At 41.2% G+C, this 24,310-nt stretch overlaps 1 protein-coding gene across 4 annotated transcripts in view; it reads left to right on the top strand.

The window, feature by feature from the left end:
- LOC116974997 (integumentary mucin C.1-like) overlaps positions 1 to 24,310 on the top strand; it is a 119,679-nt gene that overhangs the window by 4,795 nt on the left and 90,574 nt on the right. Inside the window, exons 4-7 of one of the 4 annotated variants that reach the window (XM_033023651.1) lie at positions 3,922 to 4,058; positions 4,194 to 4,378; positions 6,273 to 6,435; positions 13,183 to 13,717. The exons of 1 other annotated variant lie outside the window; for it this stretch is intronic. In XM_033023651.1, coding sequence (XP_032879542.1) covers positions 3,922 to 4,058; positions 4,194 to 4,378; positions 6,273 to 6,435; positions 13,183 to 13,201 — 504 coding nt within the window. In that variant the 3' untranslated portion in view covers positions 13,202 to 13,717. Of the gene's footprint in view, positions 1 to 3,921; positions 4,059 to 4,193; positions 4,387 to 6,272; positions 6,440 to 13,182; positions 13,718 to 24,310 lie in introns of those variants that run through there. 2 more of the 4 variants (XM_033023648.1, XM_033023650.1) reach the window with 2 other exon arrangements.

Raw genomic sequence — 24,310 nt, 5'->3', positions numbered from 1 at the left:
TGAGAGGAATAGATAGGGTGAATGCACAGAGTTTAAGGTGAGAGAGGAAAGATTTAATAGGAAACCGAGGCGCAACATTTTAACATGAAGGGTGGTAGGTGCGTGGAATGAGCTGCCAGGGGAGGTAGTTGAGGCACTATCACAACATTTAAGAAACATTTGGACAGGGACATGGATAGGATAGGTGTAAAGGGTTATGGGCCGAACTCCACACCAAGTCACACAGCACTGAGCAAAATACAAACCACTCGAGGAATCTAGAGATTCACATGTGTCCACAAGAACTGGTTTGTCAACTTGATAGCATTCCTTTCATTATGAAGAAACGTGGTAATGGAATTACACCAGGATTAAGCAAAGAGTTAATTTAATTCTTTGTGGTCTTGAAATCTAGTCAACATCAAACGACGTCACAAAATGGATTCAGGATTGTAAATGTTAGTACAAACATTGAAAAGGAAAAACACACCAACATCTTCAATATTAGAACACATGTCACATATATGTTGCTGTGTTCACTGCAGACATATTATTAGATTTATGTTTCCTACGGGTAATTTCCGTACAATTAGTTGTGCAATCTGATGGAAGTCCAACTCATTCAGTCAAGATGCGAATACACCCTTCAGCCACTAAAAGTATATTTAATATCTTCAGGTGCTCAATTACTTTGTGGGAGAACTGAGTATTGTTTAGAAGGGTTTCGGCCTGAAACGTCGCCTATTTCCTTCGCTCCATAGATGCTGCTGCACCCGCTGAGTTTCCCCAGCAATTTTGTGTACCTTTGAGTATTGTTAAGGGCTGGCTGTGTGTGTGGTGAAACCACGGACTTCAATTAGAACCAACCCCTGAAGATGGATCTTGACTCGAAACGCCACCTATTCTTTTTCTCCAGAGATGCTGTCAGACCCACGTTATGTGTCTATCTTTGGTTTAAACCAGCATCTGCAGTTCCTTCCAACACACCCAGCAGCATCTCATCAGTTGCACGTACCCTGTCATTTAACTGTACATAGTTCTTTGAAGGTCGAGTCGCAGGTAGATAAGGTGGTCAAAATGTCTTTTCGCACATTGGCCTTCATCAATCGGAGTATTGAGTATAGAAGTTGGGAGGTCATGATGCAGCCGTATAAGACGTTGGTGAGGCCGCATTTAGAGTATTGTGTTCGGTTCTGGGCACCATGTTACAGGAAAGATGTTGTCAAGTTGGTAAGGGTGCAGAGAAGTTTTACAAGGATGTTGCCAGGACTAGAGGGTTTGAGCTATCGGGAGAGGTTGAGTAGGCTAGGACTCTATTCTTTGGAGCACAGGAGGATAAGGGGTGATCTGATAGAGTTGTATAAAATCATGAGAGGAATAGATCGGGTAGATGCACAGAGTCTCTTGCCCAGAGTAGGGGAATCGAAAACCAGAGGACATAGGTTTAAGGTTAAGGGGGAATGATTTTATAGGCATTTGAGGGGTAATGTTTTTACATAAAGGCTATTGGATATATGGAACGAACTGCCGGAGGAGGTAGTTGAAGCAGGTACTATCGCAAAGTTTAAGAAAGATTTAGACTGGTGCATGGATAGGAGAGGTTTAGAGGGATATGGGCCAAACGCAAGCAGGTGAGGGTAGCGTAGGTGAGACATGTTGGCCTGTGTGGGCAGGTTGGGCCAATGGGCCTGTTCCCATGCTGTATAACTATGACCCTTTGAGGGCAGCAGATGGCTCTGGAAGAGCAGATGAAGGAAAATCGAAAAATTTATGTTGTGAAGAAGGGTGACTGGAGAGAGAATAGAGGGGCATAAATGTGGAACCGCTGGAGATTGTCAAGGTCATGAATAAATTTGTCCTCTTTACCATGGAGAAAGTCATGAAGACGAGGGGGCTTTGGAAATGTAATAGAAATATCTTGAGGACAGTCCTTATCGCAGCCAATAAGCTGCTGCAAAACCTAAAATGTATAAATGGACACTGTGGGAAGCTAGAGAGGAAATGGCAGGAGTCCTAGCTGAGACGTACATGGTTGAGGTACCTGAAGACCAGAAGGTGGGTAATTTTGTTCCTCTATTTGAGAAGAGCTGCAAAGGAAAAGCCTGGAACTGAAGCCTGACATGCGTGGGAGTCAAGTTACTGAGAGGGCCTTGTCAGATAAGATATATGTGCATTTAGAAATACGGGGGTTGACCAGGGAAAGTCATCATGGTATTATGCATCCAGGAGACATAGGTTTCAGGTGAATGGGGAAAGATTTACTAGGAACCTGAGGGGCAACTTTTCCACTCAGAGGGTGGTGGGCATATGGAGCGAGTTGCTGGAGGAGGTAGTCGAGGCAGGTATTATAACAACATTTAAAAGATATTTGGGCAGGTGCGTGGATAGGTTCAGAGGGATATGGGCTGAATGTGGGCCTGTGCAACTGATGTCGAGGTGGCTCAGATGTGGGTCAGAAGGGACTGGGTAAGGGAAGGCAGGATGGGATGAAGCCTTCTTGTGTGTATCTATGAGATCAGGGTATTTGGATATGTATCCTGTGGGGCAGGAGAAGGCTGGAACAATGGGTCCGGGTGCGGACGTGGCGTTGAAGGACGAGAAGCCGAAGCAAAGAAGTGGAAGCCAAATAATCGAACAAAAAAAACCCGAAACACCAAATAACCGAAAGCGAACAAAGCCGAAACGCCAACTAACCGAAAGGGTGGGACGCCTAAAAGCAAACTCATCGAAAGGATGCTCAGCCGAAAAGTCAAATAACGGACATGACGTTGCCGGGGGGGCAGGACTTGTCAGCGATTGGTCCAGACCTCCGCGTCTATCACACCATTGGCCGGTGGAGACGGGATGGTCGGGGTCATTTTCCCACACAAGTATTAGGTGACTGGGAAATCTGAACCCGAGCACCAAGTTGTAAGCGGCCGAAGGAGCGCATCCCTCGGGACAGCCCCCACTCTCCCACGGCCACGGCCGCCCTCTGCCTCGTCTCACCCGTGCGGCCGCACTGAGACGGGCTGTGTGTCGGCAGCACCGGGTGGAGCAGAGGTGTGGGACAGGCTGGTCCCTCCGTGTGTGAGGAGGAGAAACGTCAGAATTAAAAGACTTTCTTTTAGGAAGGCGACGAGGAGAAATCTCCTTCGTCAGAGGGTGGTGAATCTGTGGAATTATTTGCCACAGAAGGCTGTGGAGGACAAGACAGTGGATATTTTTAAGGCAGAGATAGACAGATTTTTGATTAGCATTGGTGTCAGGGGTTATGGGGAGAAGGCAGGAGAATGGGGTTAGGTAAGAGAGATATATCGGCCGTGGTTGAATGGCGGAGTAGATTTAATGGGCCGGATGGCCTAATTCTACTCCTATTCTTATGACCTTATGAATGCTGGAGACAGGAGAAGTACTCATGACTGGGAGGTGAGACCAGAGAACAAGGTTGGGAGGTGGAGGCCACAGAAGAAGAGCTCAGCATGATGTCGGGATTGGAACTCAATGAGGTGTGGGCACACAGGAACAAAAGTAAGCTGAGTGCTGACCTTGACATTGGAAAGGGGGAGGTGGGAGGGGGAGGGGGGGGTTGTCAAAACCTGACAGATGCTCACCATATGTTGTGATCCTTCTTGTAAACCTCTTCTGGACCCTCTCCAGAGCCGGCACATGTACATTGGTTTCCTGCAGGTGGGTGAAGAAGGCTTTTTGAATGCTGATCCACATCAGTCGGGAAACTGAATGTAGAAGTTGGGACGCCATGGTCAGCTGGGAATATTGTGTTGAAAGGTAATTTGGACAGATACTGTATATGGATGAGAAAGGTGCGATGGGATATGGGATGAACACAGGCCATTGTGACTAGCTTTGATGGGACATCTTGGTTGCCATGAAAGAGTGGAGTTAGATGTTTCCATGCTATACTATGTTTGTACAATTCTGTGGGGTTTTTTCTCATTACAGGAAACTGCTACTTGTACAAGCACAATCACACTGGAAGTGGGCCAAGTTCAAAGCGTTGTAGTTCGGTGCTTTGACACAAACGTGACAACACCAGCTATCACCCCGACCACACCGGTGACCACACCGAGCATTTTAGTCACCACACCGACCACACTGGACACAACAGACAGTACTTTAGTCACCACACCAACCACACTGGACACCACAGACAGTACTTTAGTCACCACTCCGACCACACTGGACACCACAGACAACACTTTAGTCACCACACCGACCACACTGGACACCACAGACAGCACTTTAGTCACCACACCAACCACAACAGTGACCACACCAACTACCACGACCACCACAACCACGACCACCACAACAACCAAAAAACCTAGAAAACGACCATCATCTTCATCATCATCATCATCATCATCATCCGAAAGCAATGAACGATCAAGGAGATGCACGAGAAAGGTATCGCGAGGATTTTTATTGAATTGATTGCTAAAGAGATGCACGCCTGCAATATCACTTTTATCTACGCTGAAACAACAGCATAAATGTGGTACGCTGATAAGTTTTAGTGTATAAGATAAAGGAAATTATTTGGACTGTTTTGCAGAGTTGTACAGCAGAGAAACCAAGTCCACCAAATCCATGCCAACCTTACTGCCCATCTACACCAATCACACTTGCCTGCATTAGGACAATATCCACCTATGCTGCTTATATAATTGCCTGACCTCAATGGTGCTCAGAACTGAACACAATACACTAATGCGGACTCACCAACAATTTATAGAACTGCAACATGACCTCCCAACTTCTATACTCAATACTTTGACTGATGAAGGTCAAAATGCCGAAAGCCTTATTGACCAACTTATCCACCTGTGATCCACTTTAAACAAACCATGTACGTGCACTCCTAGATCCCTCTGCTCTACAACACTCCCCAGAGCCCTGTCATTCACTGTGTAGGTCCTTCCCCTTGTTAGTCTTCCCAAAATGCAACATCTCACATTTCTCTTTATTAAATTCCATCAACCATTCTTCAGTCCACCCGCCCAACCGATCAAGATCCTGCTTCAATTTGTGCCAAACATCTTCACTATCTACAATACCACCCATTATTGTGTCGTCTGTAAACCTGCTAATCATATCTTGTACATTCACAACCAAATCAATGATATAGATGACAAACAGTAACGGGCCCAGCACTGAATCATACCAGTAGGCACAGGCCTCCAGTCTGAAAAGAAAACTTTCACCAATATGGAACTTCTTTCCATGAAGCCAATTTTCTATCCATTTGGAAATCTCTCCTTGTGATCTAACCGCCCAGAGCAGCCTACCATGTGGAACCTTGTCGAATGCTTTGCTGAAGTCCATATATACAACATCTACATGTCTACCCTCATCAACCTTGGTGGTCACATCTTCAAAGCACTCAATCAGTTTAGTTTATTGTCACGTGTACCGAGATACAGTGAAAAGCTTTTGGTGTGCGCCAACCAGCCAACGGAAAGACAATACATGTTTACAGTCGATCCATTGACAGTGTATAGATACATGATAAGGGGAGTAAGGTGAATAATGTTTAGTGAAAGATAAAGCCAGTAAAGTCCGACCAAAGATATTACCAGGGTCTCCAATGTAGACAATAGTTCAGGACTGCTCTCTAGTTGCCTATTAAGCTGGTAGGCCAAAGTATGTCATACAACCTTAATTCATAGAGGATTGGTGCTGAGGTAGGATTATGGTTAGGGTTGTAGAGGGTGGATCAAGTGTATGATGGTTGATGAAAAGAAGCTGTTCTTGGCATTGGAGGTAGCAGTTCTCAGGCTCCTGTGCCTTGGATACATAGAAAAATAGAAAATAATGCAGAAGTAGGCCATTTGGCCCTTCGAGCGTGTACTACCATTGAATATGATCATGGCTGATCATCCAAAGTCAGTACCCTGTTCCTGCTTTTCCCCATATCCCTTGATTCCGTTAGCCCTAAGGAATTCTGTTACTGCCTTCGTTGTAATGGTAGGAGCGAGATATTGGCCAGGGTGGGGTGGGACTTTGATGATAATAGCTGCCTTCTTGATGCAGCACTTCTTATAGATCCCTTTGATGGTGGGGAAGGGGGGGGGGGGTGTCTGTACCTCGATGGACCAAGCAACATCTAGAACTTTCTGAAGCCTCTTTCATTCCTGAGAATGTTCTCCACTGTACAGCGGTAGAAGTTGCAAAATAATTACATACAATGTCAACATTTAGAACAGAGGTGAATTCCACAGTACTTTCATAAACGTCCACGTATAAAGTCATTGCTTTCTTTGACCAATTGCTTTAATGAAACACTTTATTCTAGAACTATGGCCGAAGGTTTTGCAGGAGAAGTTCTGGCCACCGGAGGAGGAGGGGATTTTCGAGCAGGCAGAAGAAATATAACAGGCAAAGGAGTCTAACCAGAGCTATTCGTTTTGCTCCGACTGCAGCTCTCAGGACAGAAGTGAATCAAGATAGTAAAATGCAGGTTTGTTAAGTATCAGTTACTTGTCAGCATTTGATGTTGTTTCATTTTGCCCTTCCTTCATAGGTTTGAGGCCATTCGGCCCATCGAGTTGTGAATCTGTGGAATTCTCTGCCACAGAAGGCAGTGGAGGCCAATTCACTGTATGTTTTCAGGAGAGAGTTAGATAGGGCGCTTAGGGCTAACGGAATCAAGGGATCTGGGGAGAAAGCAGGAACGGGATACTGCCATTCAATATGATCATATTGATTAATATGCTGGCTTGAAGGGCTGAATGGCCTATTCCTGCACCGATTTTCTATGTTTCTATGTTTTCCCTGACTTGTAACTTGCTGTGTGCATTTAATGGTTTAATGCACCATTTCATCCTCACATTCTGGTGACTGAACATGTTGAGGAATCTCACCTCCATGTGAACATCATTGGGGAATTTAAACAACGTTTGGGCATCCTTTATAACAACTGATAAGAATTCGAGGCACAAGCTGTCGCCACATGGTCGCCGGGGTGTCGCCTGTATGGTCGTGAGTAGTCTCCTCAGTTGCCCAAAGAGTCGTAGCGTCTTTCTGGTCGCCACTGGATTTTCTTTATTTCTTTATTTTTTTATTTATTATTTATTAGAAGTAAGTACAATACAGTGGTACCTTTTTTCAGGTGCCAAATATATATTAACATTCTCTGTCCAACTTCATTTTTTATTTTTTTAAAGAGAGAAATAAGAAAGAAAGAGATGGTAGAGAGTAGAAAAACGTGTAGTGTGTATAAAAAAAGAAAGAGATAGTGATGAAGAGAAATAAGAAAGAAGAGAGAGCAAGAGAGAGATTAGCAAATCGACGATAGGAGATGAGTTTTTATATTGTTTATCATCTTTCACCCAGACCTGAAACAATTGATTTTTACGATACTGTTGCACCACAAGAATCCAAGAACTCAATGCATGGAGACCAACTCGTTAAGAATTGATCTTGTTTATCTATTAGGAGGAGTCTCATTTCTTCAATGTGTGCTGTGTCCAACATATTTCTAATTCACATTTTGAGCGTTGGTATAGTTGTATTTTTCCAAAATTTGAGTATGAGTTTTTTTGCTATTATTGACCCATAATTAAAAAATTAATTTTGGGATATGTTTAATTTGTTCCCGTCTCCCATTACTCGAAATATAATCATTTCAGTATAAGGTTCCATTTTTATCCTAAATAAATTTGTGAATATATCAAAAATATCACACCAAAATTTGTGAAGTTTTGTACAAGAAACAAAAGAATGTGTAATATCGGCATTTTGCGAGAGACATTTATCACAGATGGGAGAAATATTTGGGTAACATTTATTCAGCCTAGTTTTTGAATAATATAATCTATGTAGTATTTTGAAATGAATTAAATTGTGTCTAGCATTAATCGAACATTTATGTATATATTTCAAATACTTTTCCCATGTTTCTGTCGAGATTTTTATCATTAATTCTCGTTCCCAGGCTTCTCTAAGTGCCTCTGTTGATGGTAATTCTCTATTTAAAATACTGTTATAAAGATATGATATTATTTTTTGTGAGTCAGCCTTAATATTCATTGCTTCTTCCAGTGGATCTAAAATTATAATTTGAAATCTTTGTATATATTTCTTCATAAAATTACATATCTGTAGATATTTAAAATATTGGTTGTTATTCAGTTTAAATTTTTAATTTAATTGTTGAAATGATAACAGATTTCCCATTTCATACATGTCGCCTACCTTTTTAATTCCAAGTCTTTCCCATTGTTTGTATGTTTTATCAATAAGAGATGGTTTAAATACCGGATTATTCACTATTGGTGTTAGCACTGATAGGTTTCTTAATTTTAAAGTTAATTTTATTTGTTTCCAAATTCATATTGTATTATGAATAATTGGATTCTTCTTATATATTGTGTTGTTCAATTTTATCAGGAGAAGAGGATCGCTCCTATATCACACGGAGAACAATCCTCTTGCTCCATTCTTATCCATTCCGTCTGTTGAGGAGAGCTGTCCAACCAGTAAATTATATTCTTAATATGCACTACCCAATAGTAATACAAAAAATTATGAAGTGAGAGTCCCCCAACCTCTTTGGGTTTACACAGATGGTTTCTTTGAATTCTATGTGCTTTATAGACCCAAATAAAGTTGGTAATATTAGAATCTAATTTAAAAAAAAAAATGTTTTGGTATATATAGAAACATAGAAACATAGAAATTAGGTACAGGAGTAGGCCATTCGGCCCTTCGAGCCTGCACCGCCATTCAATATGATCATGGCTGATCATCCAACTCAGTATCCTGTACCTGCCTTCTCTCCATACCCTCTGATCCCCTTAGCCACAAGGGCCACATCTAACTCCCTCTTAAATATAGCCAATGAACTAGCCTCGACTACCCTCTGTGGCAGGGAGTTCCAGAGATTCACCACTCTCTGTGTGAAAAAAGTTCTTCTCATCTCGGTTTTAAAGGATTTCCCCCTTATCCTTAAGCTGTGACCCCTTGTCCTGGACTTCCCCAACATCGGGAGCAATCTTCCTGCATCTAGCCTGTCCAACCCCTTAAGAATTTTGTAAGTTTCTATAAGATCCCCTCTCAATCTCCTAAATTCTAGAGAGTATAAACCAAGTCTATCCAGTCTTTCTTCATAAGACAGTCCTGACATCCCAGGAATCAGTCTGGTGAACCTTCTCTGCATTCCCTCTATGGCAATAATGTCCTTCCTCAGATTTGGAGACCAAAACTGTACGCAATACTCCAGGTGTGGTCTCACCAAGACCCTGTACAACTGCAGTAGAACCTCCCTGCTCCTATACTCAAATCCTTTTGCTATGAAAGCTAACATACCATTCGCTTTCTTCACTGCCTGCTGCACCTGCATGCCCACTTTCAATGACTGGTGTACCATGACACCCAGGTCTCGCTGCATCTCCCCTTTTCCTAGTCGGCCACCATTTAGATAATAGTCTGCTTTCCTGTTTTTGCCACAAAAATGGATAACCTCACATTTATCCACATTATACTGCATCTGCCAAACATTTGCCCACTCACCCAGCCTATCCAAGTCACCTTGCAGTCTCCTAGCATCCTCCTCACAGCTAACACTGCCCCCCAGCTTAGTGTCATCCGCAAACTTGGAGATATTGCCTTCAATTCCCTCATCCAGATCATTAATATATATTGTAAATAGCTGGGGTCCCAGCACTGAGCCTTGCGGTATCCCACTAGTCACTGCCTGCCATTGTGAAAAGGACCCGTTTACTCCTACTTTTTGCTTCCTGTTTGCCACCCAGTTCTCTATCCACATCAATACTGAACCCCCAATGCTGTGTGCTTTAAGTTTGTAAACTAATCTCTTATGTGGGACCTTGTCGAAAGCCTTCTGGAAGTCCAGATACACCACATCCACTGGTTCTCCCCTATCCACGCTACTAGTTACATCCTCGAAAAATTCTATAAGATTCGTCAGACATGATTTACCTTTTGTAAATCCATGCTGACTTTGTCCAATGATTTCACCACTTTCCAAATGTGCTGCTATCCCATCTTTAATAACTGACTCTAGCAGTTTCCCCACTACCGATGTTAGACTAACTGGTCTGTAATTCCCCGTTAGTCTAACATCGGTAATGGGGAAACTGCTAGAGTCAGTTATTAAAGATGGGATAGCAGCACATTTGGAAAGTGGTGAAATCATTGGACAAAGTCAGCATGGATTTACAAAAGGTAAATCATGTCTGACGAATCTTATAGAATTTTTCGAGGATGTAATTAGTAGTGTGGATAGGGGAGAACCAGTGGATGTGGTGCATCTGGACTTCCAGAAGGCTGGTAGTATTGGTATGGATTGAAATAAGTATATTATTTGTGGTAAAAAAAATCATTTTTATAGCGTTTATTCTGTCTATTAATGACAGCGGGAGCGTTTTCCAGAAATTAATCAAGGCATTCAATTTATTTAATAGTGGCATAAAATTAGCATTAAATAATGATTTATAGCTTCTGGTAATTTGAATACCCAAATACTTATATTTTCCTGTTGCAATTTTAAAGGGAAATTTTAATAGATGAGTCGCTTTCTGAGGCTTTAATGACATAATTTCACTTTTATTCCAATGTATCCTATATCCTGAAAAAGGCCCGAATTCCACTATTAAATTTAATAAGGACGGGATACTCGTTTGTGAATTTGTAATATATTAAAGTTTATCATCTGCATATAATGACATTTTATTATTTGAGTCTTTAGTATTATATCCCTGAATATTCGGATGCATTCTTATCATTTCAGCCAGAGGCTCTATCATAAGGGCAAATAGCAGGAGTGATAATACACATCCCTGCCTATTGCCCCTTGATAATTGGAATTTTGGAGATAACATATTATTAGTTAATATCCTTGCCGTCGGTTTATCATATAATAATTTTACCCATCTGATAAAATTCTCTCCCATATTAAATGTTTGTAGTACTTTGTATAAGTACTGCCACTCTACCTGATCTCTGCATCCAGAGAGACAACTGATAAATCTTCCTTTTCCGTTTTATGTGAATACATTATATTACAAAGGCGTCTCAGATTATTAGATGATTGTCTTTTAGGTATAAACTCCGTTTGGTCCGGATTTATGAATTTATTAATATATTTACTCTTTTTGCTAAAATCTTTGCTAACATTTTCTGACCTGTATTTAAAAGTGATATGGCTCTATATGAGCCTGGTTCTTCTAGATCTTTATCTTTTTTTGGTATAAGCGTAATTGTAGATTCTGCTAGTGTTTCTTGTAGTTTATTTTCGGTAAAAGCATGAGTATATAATTTAAGTAAGCGTTGGACCGTTATCTCCTGAAATCTTTTATAAAATTCATTACTAAAACTGTCTGGTCCTGGCGTCTTCCCATTTTTCAATTCTTTTATTGTTTCTCTTATTTCTTCACGTAATCTGAGCTCCTAGTTCCTCTTGTTCTAAGATATCCAGTTTTGGCAGATTACAGTTATCTAGAAAATTTATAATTTTACTGTCTTCTATTTTAGTTTTTGATGAGTATACATTTTGATAAAATTGAACAAACCTTTTATTAATATCCTTGGGTTGTGTTAGTAGTTCACCTTTCTCTGATTTAATTTTAATGATAGTATTTTCCTTTTCTTGTTTCTTCAGTTGCCGCGCTAAAACTTTATGTGGCTTGTCACCAAATTCGAAATGTACCTGTTTTGTAATTTGGAATAATCTTATTACTCTTGCCGATAAAATTCGATTAAGTATAAATTTCAATAATGTAATCTTATTATGTTTATCTATAGTTGGATCTTTTGCATTATCTAATTCTAATAGTTTAATTTCCTGTTCTAACGTCTGTTGTTCTGTCGTATTCTTTTTATTTTGAAAACTTTGGTATGAAATTATAACTCCTCGGATGAATGCCTTAAAGGTTTCCCATAATAAAGATGGTGAAATATCTGGTGTCTCATTTGTCTCAAAATTTTTTTTGTTGTTTTAAATACACATGACCTTGTGGGTTATTTAATATTTGTACATTGAATCTCCAAAAAGGTTTTATACCCGGCATTCCCTCAACTTTTAATGTAAAAGTCAACGGGGAGTGATCAGAAATAATACTATTGTGATATTTAGGATTAATCGTATATGGAATTAATTTTGTATCCATTAAAAAATAATCAATTCGTGAGCAAGTTTTATGTACCGCTGAATAGAACGAATATTCCCTTCCGGTTGGATTAACTATTCTCCATACATCTGTTATATTAGTATTTTTTATATATGTGTTTAAAAATTCACCAGTCTTAGATTTGGAATTACCCTTCCTTGATTTTATTGATTTGTCTAAATATGGATCTATAACACAATTAAAATCCCCCCCTAATATTACATTTTGGTAATTATGCTCTGATATTATATCCAGAATTTTCTTTAAAAATTGGGGGTTATCAAAATTTGGAGCAATAAATATTTATCATAGTCAGTGGTGTGGAGTAAATTTCTCCCGCAAATATAGTATACATTCCTTCTTTATCAGATATAATATTCTTTAATTTAAATGGTATACCTTTCCGAATAATAATAGCCGTACCTCTTGCTTTAGAAGTAAATGACGAGTAGTAAGTTTGACCTATCCAATTTGCCTTCAGTCTCATCTGTGTTTGTTGTTTCGTGTGTGTTTCTTGCAGAAAAGCTATGTCCGAATTTAATGATTTTAACTGTGCCAGAATCTTTCCCCTCTTAATTGGATCATTCGCACCCCTAATATTCCAGCAACAAAATGTGATTCCTCCATTCTTTATTCGTCTATTGTCTTGCATTGTAAATCAGTTTTGGTGATTTTGATTCATATGGTGCAGCTAAATACCTCAGGATTTTGGGTGTGGGGTGATCATCCCAGACTTCTGAAGTTGTTTTACATCTCCTCCCTCTATTGAACGTCAATGAAAAAAAGAATAAAGCACATATTGTGTTAGTGATGAAAAAAATTAACAAGTGAAACACGTGAACGTGAATTTAAAAAAAAAGTGACTTTAAGGTATCAAAAATGCGATTCCTTAAAAACAAGAGGGGGGTCCAGTCGCCGGTTTTTCGGCGACCTGTTATGACTATGACAGTCGCCAACAGTCGCCTAAAAATAGCCTAAGTGGAACAGGGCCTTAAGGATGCAATGAGTGAGAGGCGTGGAACAGATTCAGATTGCATTACATTAAGTTGTTGCTTTTTCTGCCATTTCACAGATACGCCACTGACTTCTGACAGTAGGAGATCTGACAAAGCAACTCCAGAACTTGAATTGCTCAAAAGCCTTCTACAGAGTGTGCTACAATTACTGCCGGGCCTGATTTACTCCTGCATGCAACTGCTGGGATTCTCATGTTTAACGTGAGAGTTCTCTTCCTCTCCTCTGCAATCTCTGTCTTTTCCCTGCAATCCAACGAGTTGTAGCTGCCTGAATGCTACTGGAGACTGATATACAATAAAATATTAGGAAATGTACCAACCTGGATGGGGTCTCATCAGATACTGTGCTTTTCCGGATGTAAACAATCCTATAGCTGTTTTAAACAACTTTTCAAATAGTTTTTCTTGATTTTTCATGGGATATCATTTGGTACGAGAGTTAAAGCAATCATGTCTTGGCACACTAAGCAATAGCTTCAACTCGATTCCTTATTAAAAAATTGTGATCATGTAATCAAAAAGGTAGACAAAAATGCTGGAGAAACTCAGCGGGCCAGGCAGCATCTATTGAGCAAAGAAATAGGTGATGTTTCGGGTCGAGACCCTTCAGACTTCTTCAGTCTGAAGAAGGGTCTCGACCCAAAACTTAACCTATTTCCTTCGCTCCATAGATGCTGCCTCACCCGCTGAGTTTCTCCAGCATTTTTGTCTACCTTCAATTTTTCCAGCATCTGCAGTTCTTTCTTAAACATGTAATCTCCAGGTCATTTTTAGATACATAAATCAAGATGACAATCAGTTCACATATGTTGTATCTATTTCTTTAGCTGGGTAGGACTTTTAACAATCTGTTGGCAATATCTTGTGATCTGTACTTAATAAATTATATTAAAATATGATTATCACAACCTTTCAATGTCTTACAAGTTTATTCAGGGGTGGAATTAACCATTGAAGCTTCAACTACCTCCTCTAACAGCTCTTTCCACACACCTACCAAACTGTGTGTAAAAAACTTGACCTAGTGGGAGGGAGGAACTGAAGGGAATCCACATTAGTCAGATTAGATTAGATTAGATTCCTTTATTTGTCATTCAGACCTTTCGGTCTGAACGAAATTTCGTTGCCTGCAGCCATACATATAATAATAAACAACAAAACACACAATAAACACAAATGAACATCCACCACAGTGAGTTCACCAGGCACCTCCTCATTATGATGGAGGCAAAAGTCTGCAAGTCACCGTCTCTTCCCTCCTTATTCTCCCTCTGCGCTGAGGCGATCCAGATCCAGGCCTCCGATGTTGTTACCCCACCAGGCGATGGTAAGTCAGTCCCGCGGCTCAACCGAGCTCCGCGAACGGGCCGTTCAAACTCGAAGCTGCCGAAGCTGCCGCCCTCCAGTCCAGCGGACGCAGCTGTTGCCACGGGAGCTCCGTAAAAACAGGTCGCCAACCTGTGACCTGCGAGCTCCCGACGGTGTCGTCCACTGGTGGAAATGGTGTTAGGTAAACCATTGTGATGGAAGGCAGATAAATCCCCAGGGCCTGATGGTCTGCATCCCAGAGAACTCAAGGAGGTGACCCTAGAAATCGTGGATGCATTGGTGAACTTTTGTCAATGTTCTATAGACTAGATCAGTTTCTGTGGACTGGATAGGTAATGTAACTCCATTTTTTCAGAAAGGAAGGAGAGAGAAAACAGGGAATTATAGACCAGTCAGCCTGACATCGGTAGTGGGGAAGTTGCTTGAGTCGATTATTAAAGATGTTATAGCAGTGCCTTGGGAAAGCAGTGATAGGATCGTCAAAGTCAGCATGGATTTATGAAGGGGAAATTATGCTTGACTAATCTTCTGGAATGTTTTGGGGATGTAACAAGTAGAATGGATGAGGGAGAGCCAGTGGATGTGGTGTATCTGGACTTTCAAAACGCCATTGACATGGTCCCACACAAGAGATTACTGGGCAAAATTTGAGCACATGTTATTGAGGCTAGGATATTGACAAGGTTGGCAGACAGGAAGCAAAGAGTAGGAATTAACGGGTCCTTTTCAGAATGGCAGGCAGTGACTAGTGGGGTGCCGTAAAGCTCAGTGCTGGGACCCCAGTTATTTATAATTATGTGGATAAATGTGAGGTTATCCACTTTGGTGGCAAGAACAAGAAGGCAGATTATTATCTAATGTTATCTTATTATCATTCTGTAACCAAGACCTAGTTTGTTACCTATTTAAGTTTTTCTGTTTCTCTGAAGGCTCCATTCTGTAATTAAGGCCTAGTTTTACTGTTGATCAAGTTTCTGTGTATTCTTGCCAGCTGAGAATGTAAAAGCTGTACCGCTGTGCTCAAGAGATCAGCTTTGACTGGACTCCTAGTGCTCACAATTTCTAATAAATCGCTGGTTACTTTGAACACCAACTCCGCATGGCCTTCCCATTTGTTCCTACACCGTGTGGCTTCTTTAGCACTCTGTCGACTTGTGTTACCCCTTTCAGAGAGCTGTGGACATGGACTTCATGATCCTTCTACACATGATCCCTCTATAATGCTGTTATGGATCATGGCATCAACTATATATTTCCCCCATACATACTGTATTACCTCTCAACATCCATCAGCTCACACACAAACTCTCTGACCAAAACCTCTAAATGGTAGCTCTCCATGTAGATCCTCACAATGCTGGCTCTCATCACAAGGAACTAAAGAGATTTCATAAACACTTTGACTCCCCTTCCCACACTGACCTTTCTGTCCTGGGATAGACACAAAAAGCTGGAGTAACTCAGCAGGCCAGGCAGCATCTCTGCAGAGAAGGGATGGGTGACGTTTTGGGTCGGGACCAGTCTGAAGGTTTAGGTGAGATTTAATAGGAACTGAGGGGTAACCTTTTCACACAAAGTGTGGTGGGTGTATGGAACAAGCTGCCAGAGGAGGTAGTTGAGCCAGGGACTATCCCAACATTTAAGAAACAGTTAGACGGGTACATAGATAGGACAGGTTTGGAGGGATATGTGCCAAACGCGGGCAGGTAGGACTAGTGTAGCTGGGACATGTTGGGCGGTGTGGGCAAGTTGGGATGAAGGGCCTGTTTCAATGCCGTATCACTCTTCGACTCTATCACTTTATACAATGAAAAGCTTTTGTTTGTGCGCTATTCAGACAAAGGAAATATTCTACATTAATGCAGTCAGGCCACCCACAGTGCAGAGTATACAGTAAACAAAACCCATTCCAGAATCCTATTGTGCTTTATACCAACATTCTTTTTTTTTTATTTTTTTTTTTTATTTTTTTTTTAATTTGTTTATTTTATTAGAAGTTAATACAGTACAAAACAATACAGTGGCACCTAATTTTAGGTGCCAACTATGTCATACCGTAATCCATTCTATGTACAACCTCTAGTTTTATGTTATGAGAAGGAAGTAAGCAAGACAAGAAAAAGAAAACAATAGAAAGGGGAAAAAGTGGAAATTGATGGTAGAGAGTAGAAAAACGTGAAGTGTTTATATAAAAAATAAAAAATAAAAAAAGAAAATAAAAAAGAAAAATTGGAAAGTAGAAATAGAAGAGAAGGCCCCTTAAAAGAGAATTTTTCAAATCTATATTCGGAGATGTAGATCTATCCACGTCATGAACTGAAATCAGCAATCCTTATGGTACCGCTGCATCACATGATTCCAAAAAGTCGATGAAAGGAGACCAACTCCTTAAGAATTGGTCATATTTATCTATTAGTCGGAGTCTCATTTCTTCAAGGCGTGCTATGTCCATCATATTCCTAATCCACATTTTAACAGTTGGTATGGTTGTATTTTTCCAAAATTTAAGTATCAATTTCTTTCCAATTATTAACCCATAATTAAAAAAAACATTTTGGTCTTTATTTAAATTGGTATCTTCTCCTATTATTCCAAATATAATCAATTCCATTTTGGTTTCTATTCTTGACTTGAAGAGTTTGTAAATATATCAAATATATCACTCCAAAATGTATTCAACTTTGTACATCCTACAAATGAATGTGTTATATTAGCGTTTTGAAACAAACATTTATCGCATCTGGGAGAGACATTTGGATAAAATTTATTCAACATTCTTACTGACGGAAATTAGCTTTCATTTATTGAACACTATTTAAAAACTCTTTGCTTTAATGTTACCCCTGGCTATTCATGCAAATTCCTCCAGTCTCAAAAATGACCAAGACAACCTATAGTCAACCTCTCTCCCCCTTCTCACTCTCCTCCGTCTCCACTTGCGGGAACGTCCCACAGTCACTGACCATGATGCACCACCATCGGACCCCAACTTCCACTCGGTGATTTTCCCCTTCCCTCCGTAACTGTTGGACGCTCCTGCGGGTGGAGATGGAGGAGAGAGAGAAGGGGGTGAGAAGAGGAGAGAAAGAAGGAGATCGGGGGGGGAGAGAAGAGGGAGAGAGAGAAGGGGGAGAGAGAAGGGAGAGAGGGGGGAGAGGAGGAGGGGAAGAGTGATGAGAAGAGCGGAGAGAGTGAAGGGGGGAGAGAGAAGGGAGAGAGAGAAGGGAGAGAGAGTGGGGGAGAGAGAAGATGGGGAGAAGGGAGAGAGAGAGGGGGGGAGCGAGAGGGGGAGGAGAGAGAGAAGAGGGGAGAGAGAAGGGGGGGGAGACAGGAGCATGGGGTCCAAGCTATAGGTGACTGACAATCTGAACCCAAGCACCAAGTTGAAAGCGTCCGTAGGTGTGCATCCCTCAGGACCGCCCCCACTCTCCAACGGCCACCCACCGCGGGCTGCGGGTCGGGTGGGGCGGAGGTTTGGGACAATATTCATGCCTTCACAGTGATGTGATGGACGTGGGGGTCTGGACCAATCGCTGACAAGTCACGCCCCCGTCAACGTCTTGTCCATTATTGGACGTTTCTGTTGAGCAGCAGTCAGTTCGTTGGCCTGTAGGTGACGCCGCCTTTCGGGTAGGTGGCGTTTCGACAGAGCAGCCATTCGGTAAGTTTGCTATTAGGCAACGCAGCTTTTCGGATCCTTGGGATTTAGGCGTCCTGTCCTTTCAGTTAGTTTGCATTTAGGCGTCCCATCCTTTCGGTTAGTAGGAGTCTCGTCTTCAGACTCTTTCAGTTTATTGTCGTTTTGGCCTCGTTTCCATTCTGTTCTTTGGCTTCGACTTCTTTGCTTCAGCTTCTTGTCTGTCGGCGCCATGTCCGGGCACCCTTAAATGCAGCCTCACCAATATCTTATACAACTGCAACATGACCCCCCCCAACTTCCATACTCAATACTCTAACTGACAAAGGCCAATGTGCCAAAGGCATTTTTGACCACCCTATCTACCAGCGATTTTCCAAAATGTAACACCTCACATTTCCCTGTACTAAATTCCATCAACCATTCCTCCGCCCACCTGGCCAATCAATCCAGATCCTGCTGCAAATTTTCACAACCATCTTCACTATAAGGAAAACCACCCACTTTTGTATCATCAGCAAACTTGCTAATCTTGCTCTGTATGTTCTCATCCAAATCATTGATGTAGATGACGAACAGTAACGGGCCCAGCACCGAACCCTGAGACACACCACTAGTCACAGGCCTCCAGTCCGAGAAGCAACCTTCCACCATCACCCTCTGCTTCCTTCCATGGAGCCAATTTGCTATCCATTCAGCTATCTCTCCTTGGATCCCATGGATCTAAACTTCCAGAGCAGCCTACCATGCAGAACCTTGTTGAATGCTTTGCTGAAGTCTATATATACAACATCTACAACTCTGCCCTCATCGACCTTGGTCATATTTTCAAAAATGCGATTAGATTCGTGGGACACGACCTCCCACGTACAAAACCATGCTGACTATCCTAATCAGACCTGGTCCATCTAAATGCCTGTTTATCCTATCCCCCAGAATACTCTTGAATAACTTTCCAACCACAGATGTTCAGCTCATTGTACTAAAGTTCCCAGCATTTTCCCTGCAGCCCTTCTAGAATAGAGGCACAATATTTGCCACCCTCCAGTTTTCTGGTACCTCGACTGTATTTATATCTGATCAGGCCTTGGAGATTTGTCTACTTTCATACACGATTTACCTTCAGCACCTCTTTGACTGTAACAACTGACTGATCTCAAGACACTTCCAATAATGGCCCAAGTTCCACTGACCTCCTATCTTTCTCCACGGTAAATACGGGTGCTGTCTGTACAGAGTTTGTATATTATCCCCGTGACCACGTGGGTTTATTCCGAGATTTTCGATTTCCTCCCTCACTCCAAAAACGTACAGGTTTGCAGGTTAATTAGTTAAGTATATATGTAATTTGTTCCTAGTGTGTGCCGGATGGTGTTAATGTGCGGGGATCGTTGGTCGGTGTGGACCCGGTGGGCCGAAGGGCCTGTTTTTGTGCTGTATCTCTAAATAAATCTAAACTGATCTGCTGTTCCAGGTGTGGACACCGATATATCGGCGAGAACAAGCGCAGGCTCGGCGGTCGTTTCACTGAACTCCTTCGCTCAGTCCAACTAGGCATACGTGGTCTCCGGGTTGCTAAACATTTAAACTCCCCTCCCATTCCCACACTGTCGTTTCTGTCCAGGGCCTCCTCCAATATCAGAGTGAGGCCCAATGCGAATTGTGCCTCTATTGAAGAAGGGCTGCAATGCAAATTGGAAGAACAGCACCTCACATTTCACTTGGGTAGCTTACACCCCTGCGATATGAATATTGACTTCTCTAACTTCAAGTAACCCTTGCTTTCCCTCTGTCTCCATCCATCCTCCAACCTAATCATCCTGCTAGTTTCACTGTTTGTTCCCTTAATTATCACATCTTCCACAGCCATCATGGGCTCCACATTTTCATGCCTCTAGTTCCCCTTTGCCGTGACTCAGTCTCAAGAAGTGTCTCGAACCAAATCGTCACCTATTACATTTCTCCAGAGATGCTGCCTGACCCGCTGGGTTACTCCAGCTTTTTGTGTCTATCTTCAGTGTAAATCAGCATCTGCAGTTCCTTCCTACACTGCTTCCAATGATTCATGGTTGTGGCCACCTTGTGACCTCTTTTCCCTCTCTTTGTTTTATCTTCCTGGCCCATGATACTATTGCAAGGAAGGTATATTTCAAGGTGGAGCCAAAATGCTGGAGCAACTCAACGAGTGAGGCAGCATCTCAGGAGAGAAGGAATGGGAGACGTATCCTGTCTCGACCCGAAACATCGCCCATTCCTTCTCTCCTGAGATGCTGCCTCACCTACTATGTTACTCCAGCATTTTGGGTCTGCCTTCGATTTAAACCAGCATCTGCAGTTAGACAATAGACAATGTCTTGAAAGCATCCAGAGAACCTGCCTCCACCACCCTCTGAGGCAGAGAATTCCACAGACTCACAACTTTCTTACATAAGGCATATTCCACATCTGAACTCAAATATAAAACCTCCTGGCCGGCTCTCACCCCTCCTTTCAGTATTTTCAGGAAGATGGCGACATCCTAACCAGGAATGTTTACTTTAGTTTAGTTTAGAAATATTGGATGGAAACAGGCCCTTTGCCCTAATGAGTCCACGCTGACCAGCGATCCATGCACTAGTTTTATCCGACACACCAAGGATAATTTACAGTAGACAAGCAACCTACAAACCTGCACGTCTTTGGAGTGTGGGAGGAAACCGGAGATCCTGGAGAAAATCCACGCGGTCACAGGGAGAACTTACAAAATCTATACAGACAGCACGCGTAGTCAGGATCAAACCTGGGTCTCTGGCGCTGTGAGTCAGCAACTCTACCGACCAGTGAAGGCTTTCCTTACCGAATGGCTTCATTAACATAGATAGACACCAAAAGCTGGAGTAACTCAGCGGGACCGTCTTGACCCGTAACGTCACCCATTCCTTCTCTCCAGAGATGCTGCCTGTCCCGCTGAGTTACTCCAGCATTTTGTGTCTATCTTCGGTTTAAACCAGCATCTGCAGTTCCTTCTTACAAATAGGCTTCATTACCATTCTATATACCTGCATTGCCACTTACAGAGGGCTGTGGACTTGGACTCAATATCCTTCTATACACAAAGATGCGGCACGGTAGTGCAGCGGTAGATTTGTTACCTTGTAGCACCTGCAGCGCCAGAGAACCGGGTTCGATCCCCTAATTAATTGGCTTCAGTAAAAAAAAATTGTAAATTGTCCCTAACGTGTGTAGGATAGTGTTAGTGTATGGGTGATCACTGGTCGGCGTGGACTCAATGGGTCGAAGGGCCTGTTTCCATGCTGTATCTCAAAACTAAACTAAACTAAAACTGATACAGGGATGGAAGGAGAAAAGGAGAGAAGCATCTAGATGAACTGTGATATTTTATGTCAATGCTGTGTATAATATTCCATAAATAATAATAATTTGAGAATATTGTTTGTCATTATTTGCTGATTCTACTTCTGCTAACTGATCCAGCAAAATGTGCAGGCATTGAAGATAGACACAAAATGCTGGAGTAACTCAGCGGGACAGGCTGCATCTCTGGAGAGAAGGAATGGGTGACGTTTCGGGTCGAGACCCTCCTTCAGACCAATTGTAGTTTACCATGCATCTCAGATGCTTGTTTTCTCGTTAAAGGGCAAGAATTGAAATTCTAACACAGAGAGTGGCGATACAGTACTCCAGCAGTATTTAATCCTGAAGGACAGAAGTGGCTGAATATGCAATTTCAGCGTCGTCCCAAAAGGAAGTTTCAAAACTGGTCCTGAAGACAAAGACTAAAAAAACAGAAATGGAGGACCTTCGTACTTTTATTTCAAGATAAATCTCAAGTAAAAAGGAAGAACTGAAAAACTTCAAAGAAGAAATTTCAGCCTCGGTTCAGTTCGAGAAGTATTGTTTACCTGGAAGGAAGAAATGTCTGAAAAATTAAATCAACAAATGGAAGAGGTAAACGTTAAACTTAATTTGATGGAATCTAACTTTAACTCTAGGTTGGATCCCATTATCGATACAGTAAATCAGCACACTGCAGTTATAACTGAATTAGAGTCAATAGCTGACACAAGTGCTGAAACTACAAAATTAATTCTCTCCGAGACCAAGCGTTTAACAGATTTATTGAATAAAGTGACAGGGACGTCAGAAATGTCAGAATCTAAGAATTGTTGGTGTTAAAGAGGGCAAAGAAGGAAATAAAAACCTTTGTGACTTTGCTGCAGATCTTTTACAAAACGTTTTAAATTTAGATAAAACGCCTCTACTAGGTCGGGCACACAGAGCATTGAGACCTCGTACGAGTGCTAGCGCCCCTCCCAAGACAACTGACACGGAAGGTGCATTATTACCACGTTTTGGAAGACATCTTGACAAAAATTGCTGGCAACAGAAATCTTTCCTTTGAAGGCGACAGAATCAGTATTTTCAGAGACTGTCCTGTAGAGGTTGTCAAGAGAAGAGCGCTTTTTAATGAGACAAGTGGAATCCTTAAGAAGATACCAAATTTGAGATATGGACTGATGTACCCTGCAAAACTGAGAGTCACCTACAAGCAGAAGGAACATTTCTTCACCGATTACAAGAAAGCATTGGAGTTCGCCCAGGATATTGAGACGGATGATTGAACATTATCTCCACTGTGTCATCACCTTGCAGAGAACAAATGGAACTTTAAATTGTTATACTCAAGGACTAATGATAGTTGACACCGATAGCTGAGCAAGTTGTCTTGCTATTGATTTACAACCTTTATTATTTAGTACTAATCATAGACCAAATTGTGACAGCCCATTGTTCTTCAAGGAAACACTTAACACTATTCCGGAACTTACACAATATAATTTGATAATTGGTGGAGACTTAAATTGTACATTAGATTCTTACCTAGATAGATCATCAAGACAAAGGAAAATAAAATCCAAGGCAAGTGAATTATTAAATTCATATATTAATACCACCAACATCAAAGATATCTGGAGAATAGAAAATTCATCTGGACGAGAATATTCATTTTACTCACCGGTACATAAAACCTATTCAAGAATCGACTATTTGGTTAGAAGAGTGCAAAGAAAGGAAGAAAACTACATCTACAACCAGTGTAGTTAGTGATAGCCACACTTATCCCATATACTTATAATTCGAAATATCATAATATTATAATCTCGGATCATGCACCTTAAACATTCATGGTTTAAACTAAATTGAATGACCGAGAAGCAGACACAATGGAGACTTAACCCTCAAATTTTAAATGATAAAGCATGCTGCGAATATCTTATAACACAGATTAATATGTTTTTCGAGACGAATGACCGCCCTGAAACATCAGTCTCCCTTCTTTGGGAAACATTCAAAGCATTTGTACGAGGAGCATTAATCTCCTCTCAAGCCTTCCATAATAAAAAGAATCGAGCTAAACAACATGTATTAGACAAGGAAAGAAGGCAATTAGATATAGAGAATGCGGCCGTCTATGATAAAACATAATAAAAACGCTGCACTTAAATGTAAGTTAAATCAAATATACTCAGATCAAATCAAAAAACTTTATCAACACACTAAACAACTACAAATTGAATTTGGTGATAAACCACAAAAACTATTAGCCCGTCAACTTCGTACATTGGATGAGGAAAAAACAATTCATAAAATTAGATCAGATATGGGAGAAACACTAACATTGCCCAAGGGTATCAATGACAGATTTTTACAATATTATTAAACACTTTATTCAGCCAAAATGACAGATTGTCCTGAGAGAATGTAAACATTCTTACAGAAATGTAATCCTACAGTCTTAGATCTGAAAGAGAGAGAATTATTAGGTGCTGAAATATCAGTAAAAGATATTGAAGTCCATTAGATCTTTGAAAAACAGAAAGGCCGCAGGCCCTGATGGTTTAAACTCTGAATTTTATAAAAAAATTAATGATCTGATCTCTCCACGTCTACAGACATTATATAATTATGCTATCACTCAACAGAAACTGCCAGAAACTCTAAACGAATCAACAATGACACTTATACCAAAAACGGATAAGGGTCTTGAGGATCCTGGTTCATATAGAGCAATGAATTTTATATCATTTCATATAGAGCAATAGCTCTTTTAAACACTGATCAGAAGATATTAACTAAAAATTTAGCCCATAGATTAAGTTTAGTGATTCACAAATTAATACATCCTGATCAAACAGGTTTTATCCCAGAATGTTATT

The sequence above is a fragment of the Amblyraja radiata genome, chromosome 7, assembly GCF_010909765.2.
Source record: "Amblyraja radiata isolate CabotCenter1 chromosome 7, sAmbRad1.1.pri, whole genome shotgun sequence".
Lineage (NCBI taxonomy): Eukaryota > Metazoa > Chordata > Chondrichthyes > Rajiformes > Rajidae > Amblyraja > Amblyraja radiata.
The sequence above is the reverse complement of the archived record's forward strand: the minus strand, read 5'-3'. Positions and strand labels throughout refer to the sequence as shown.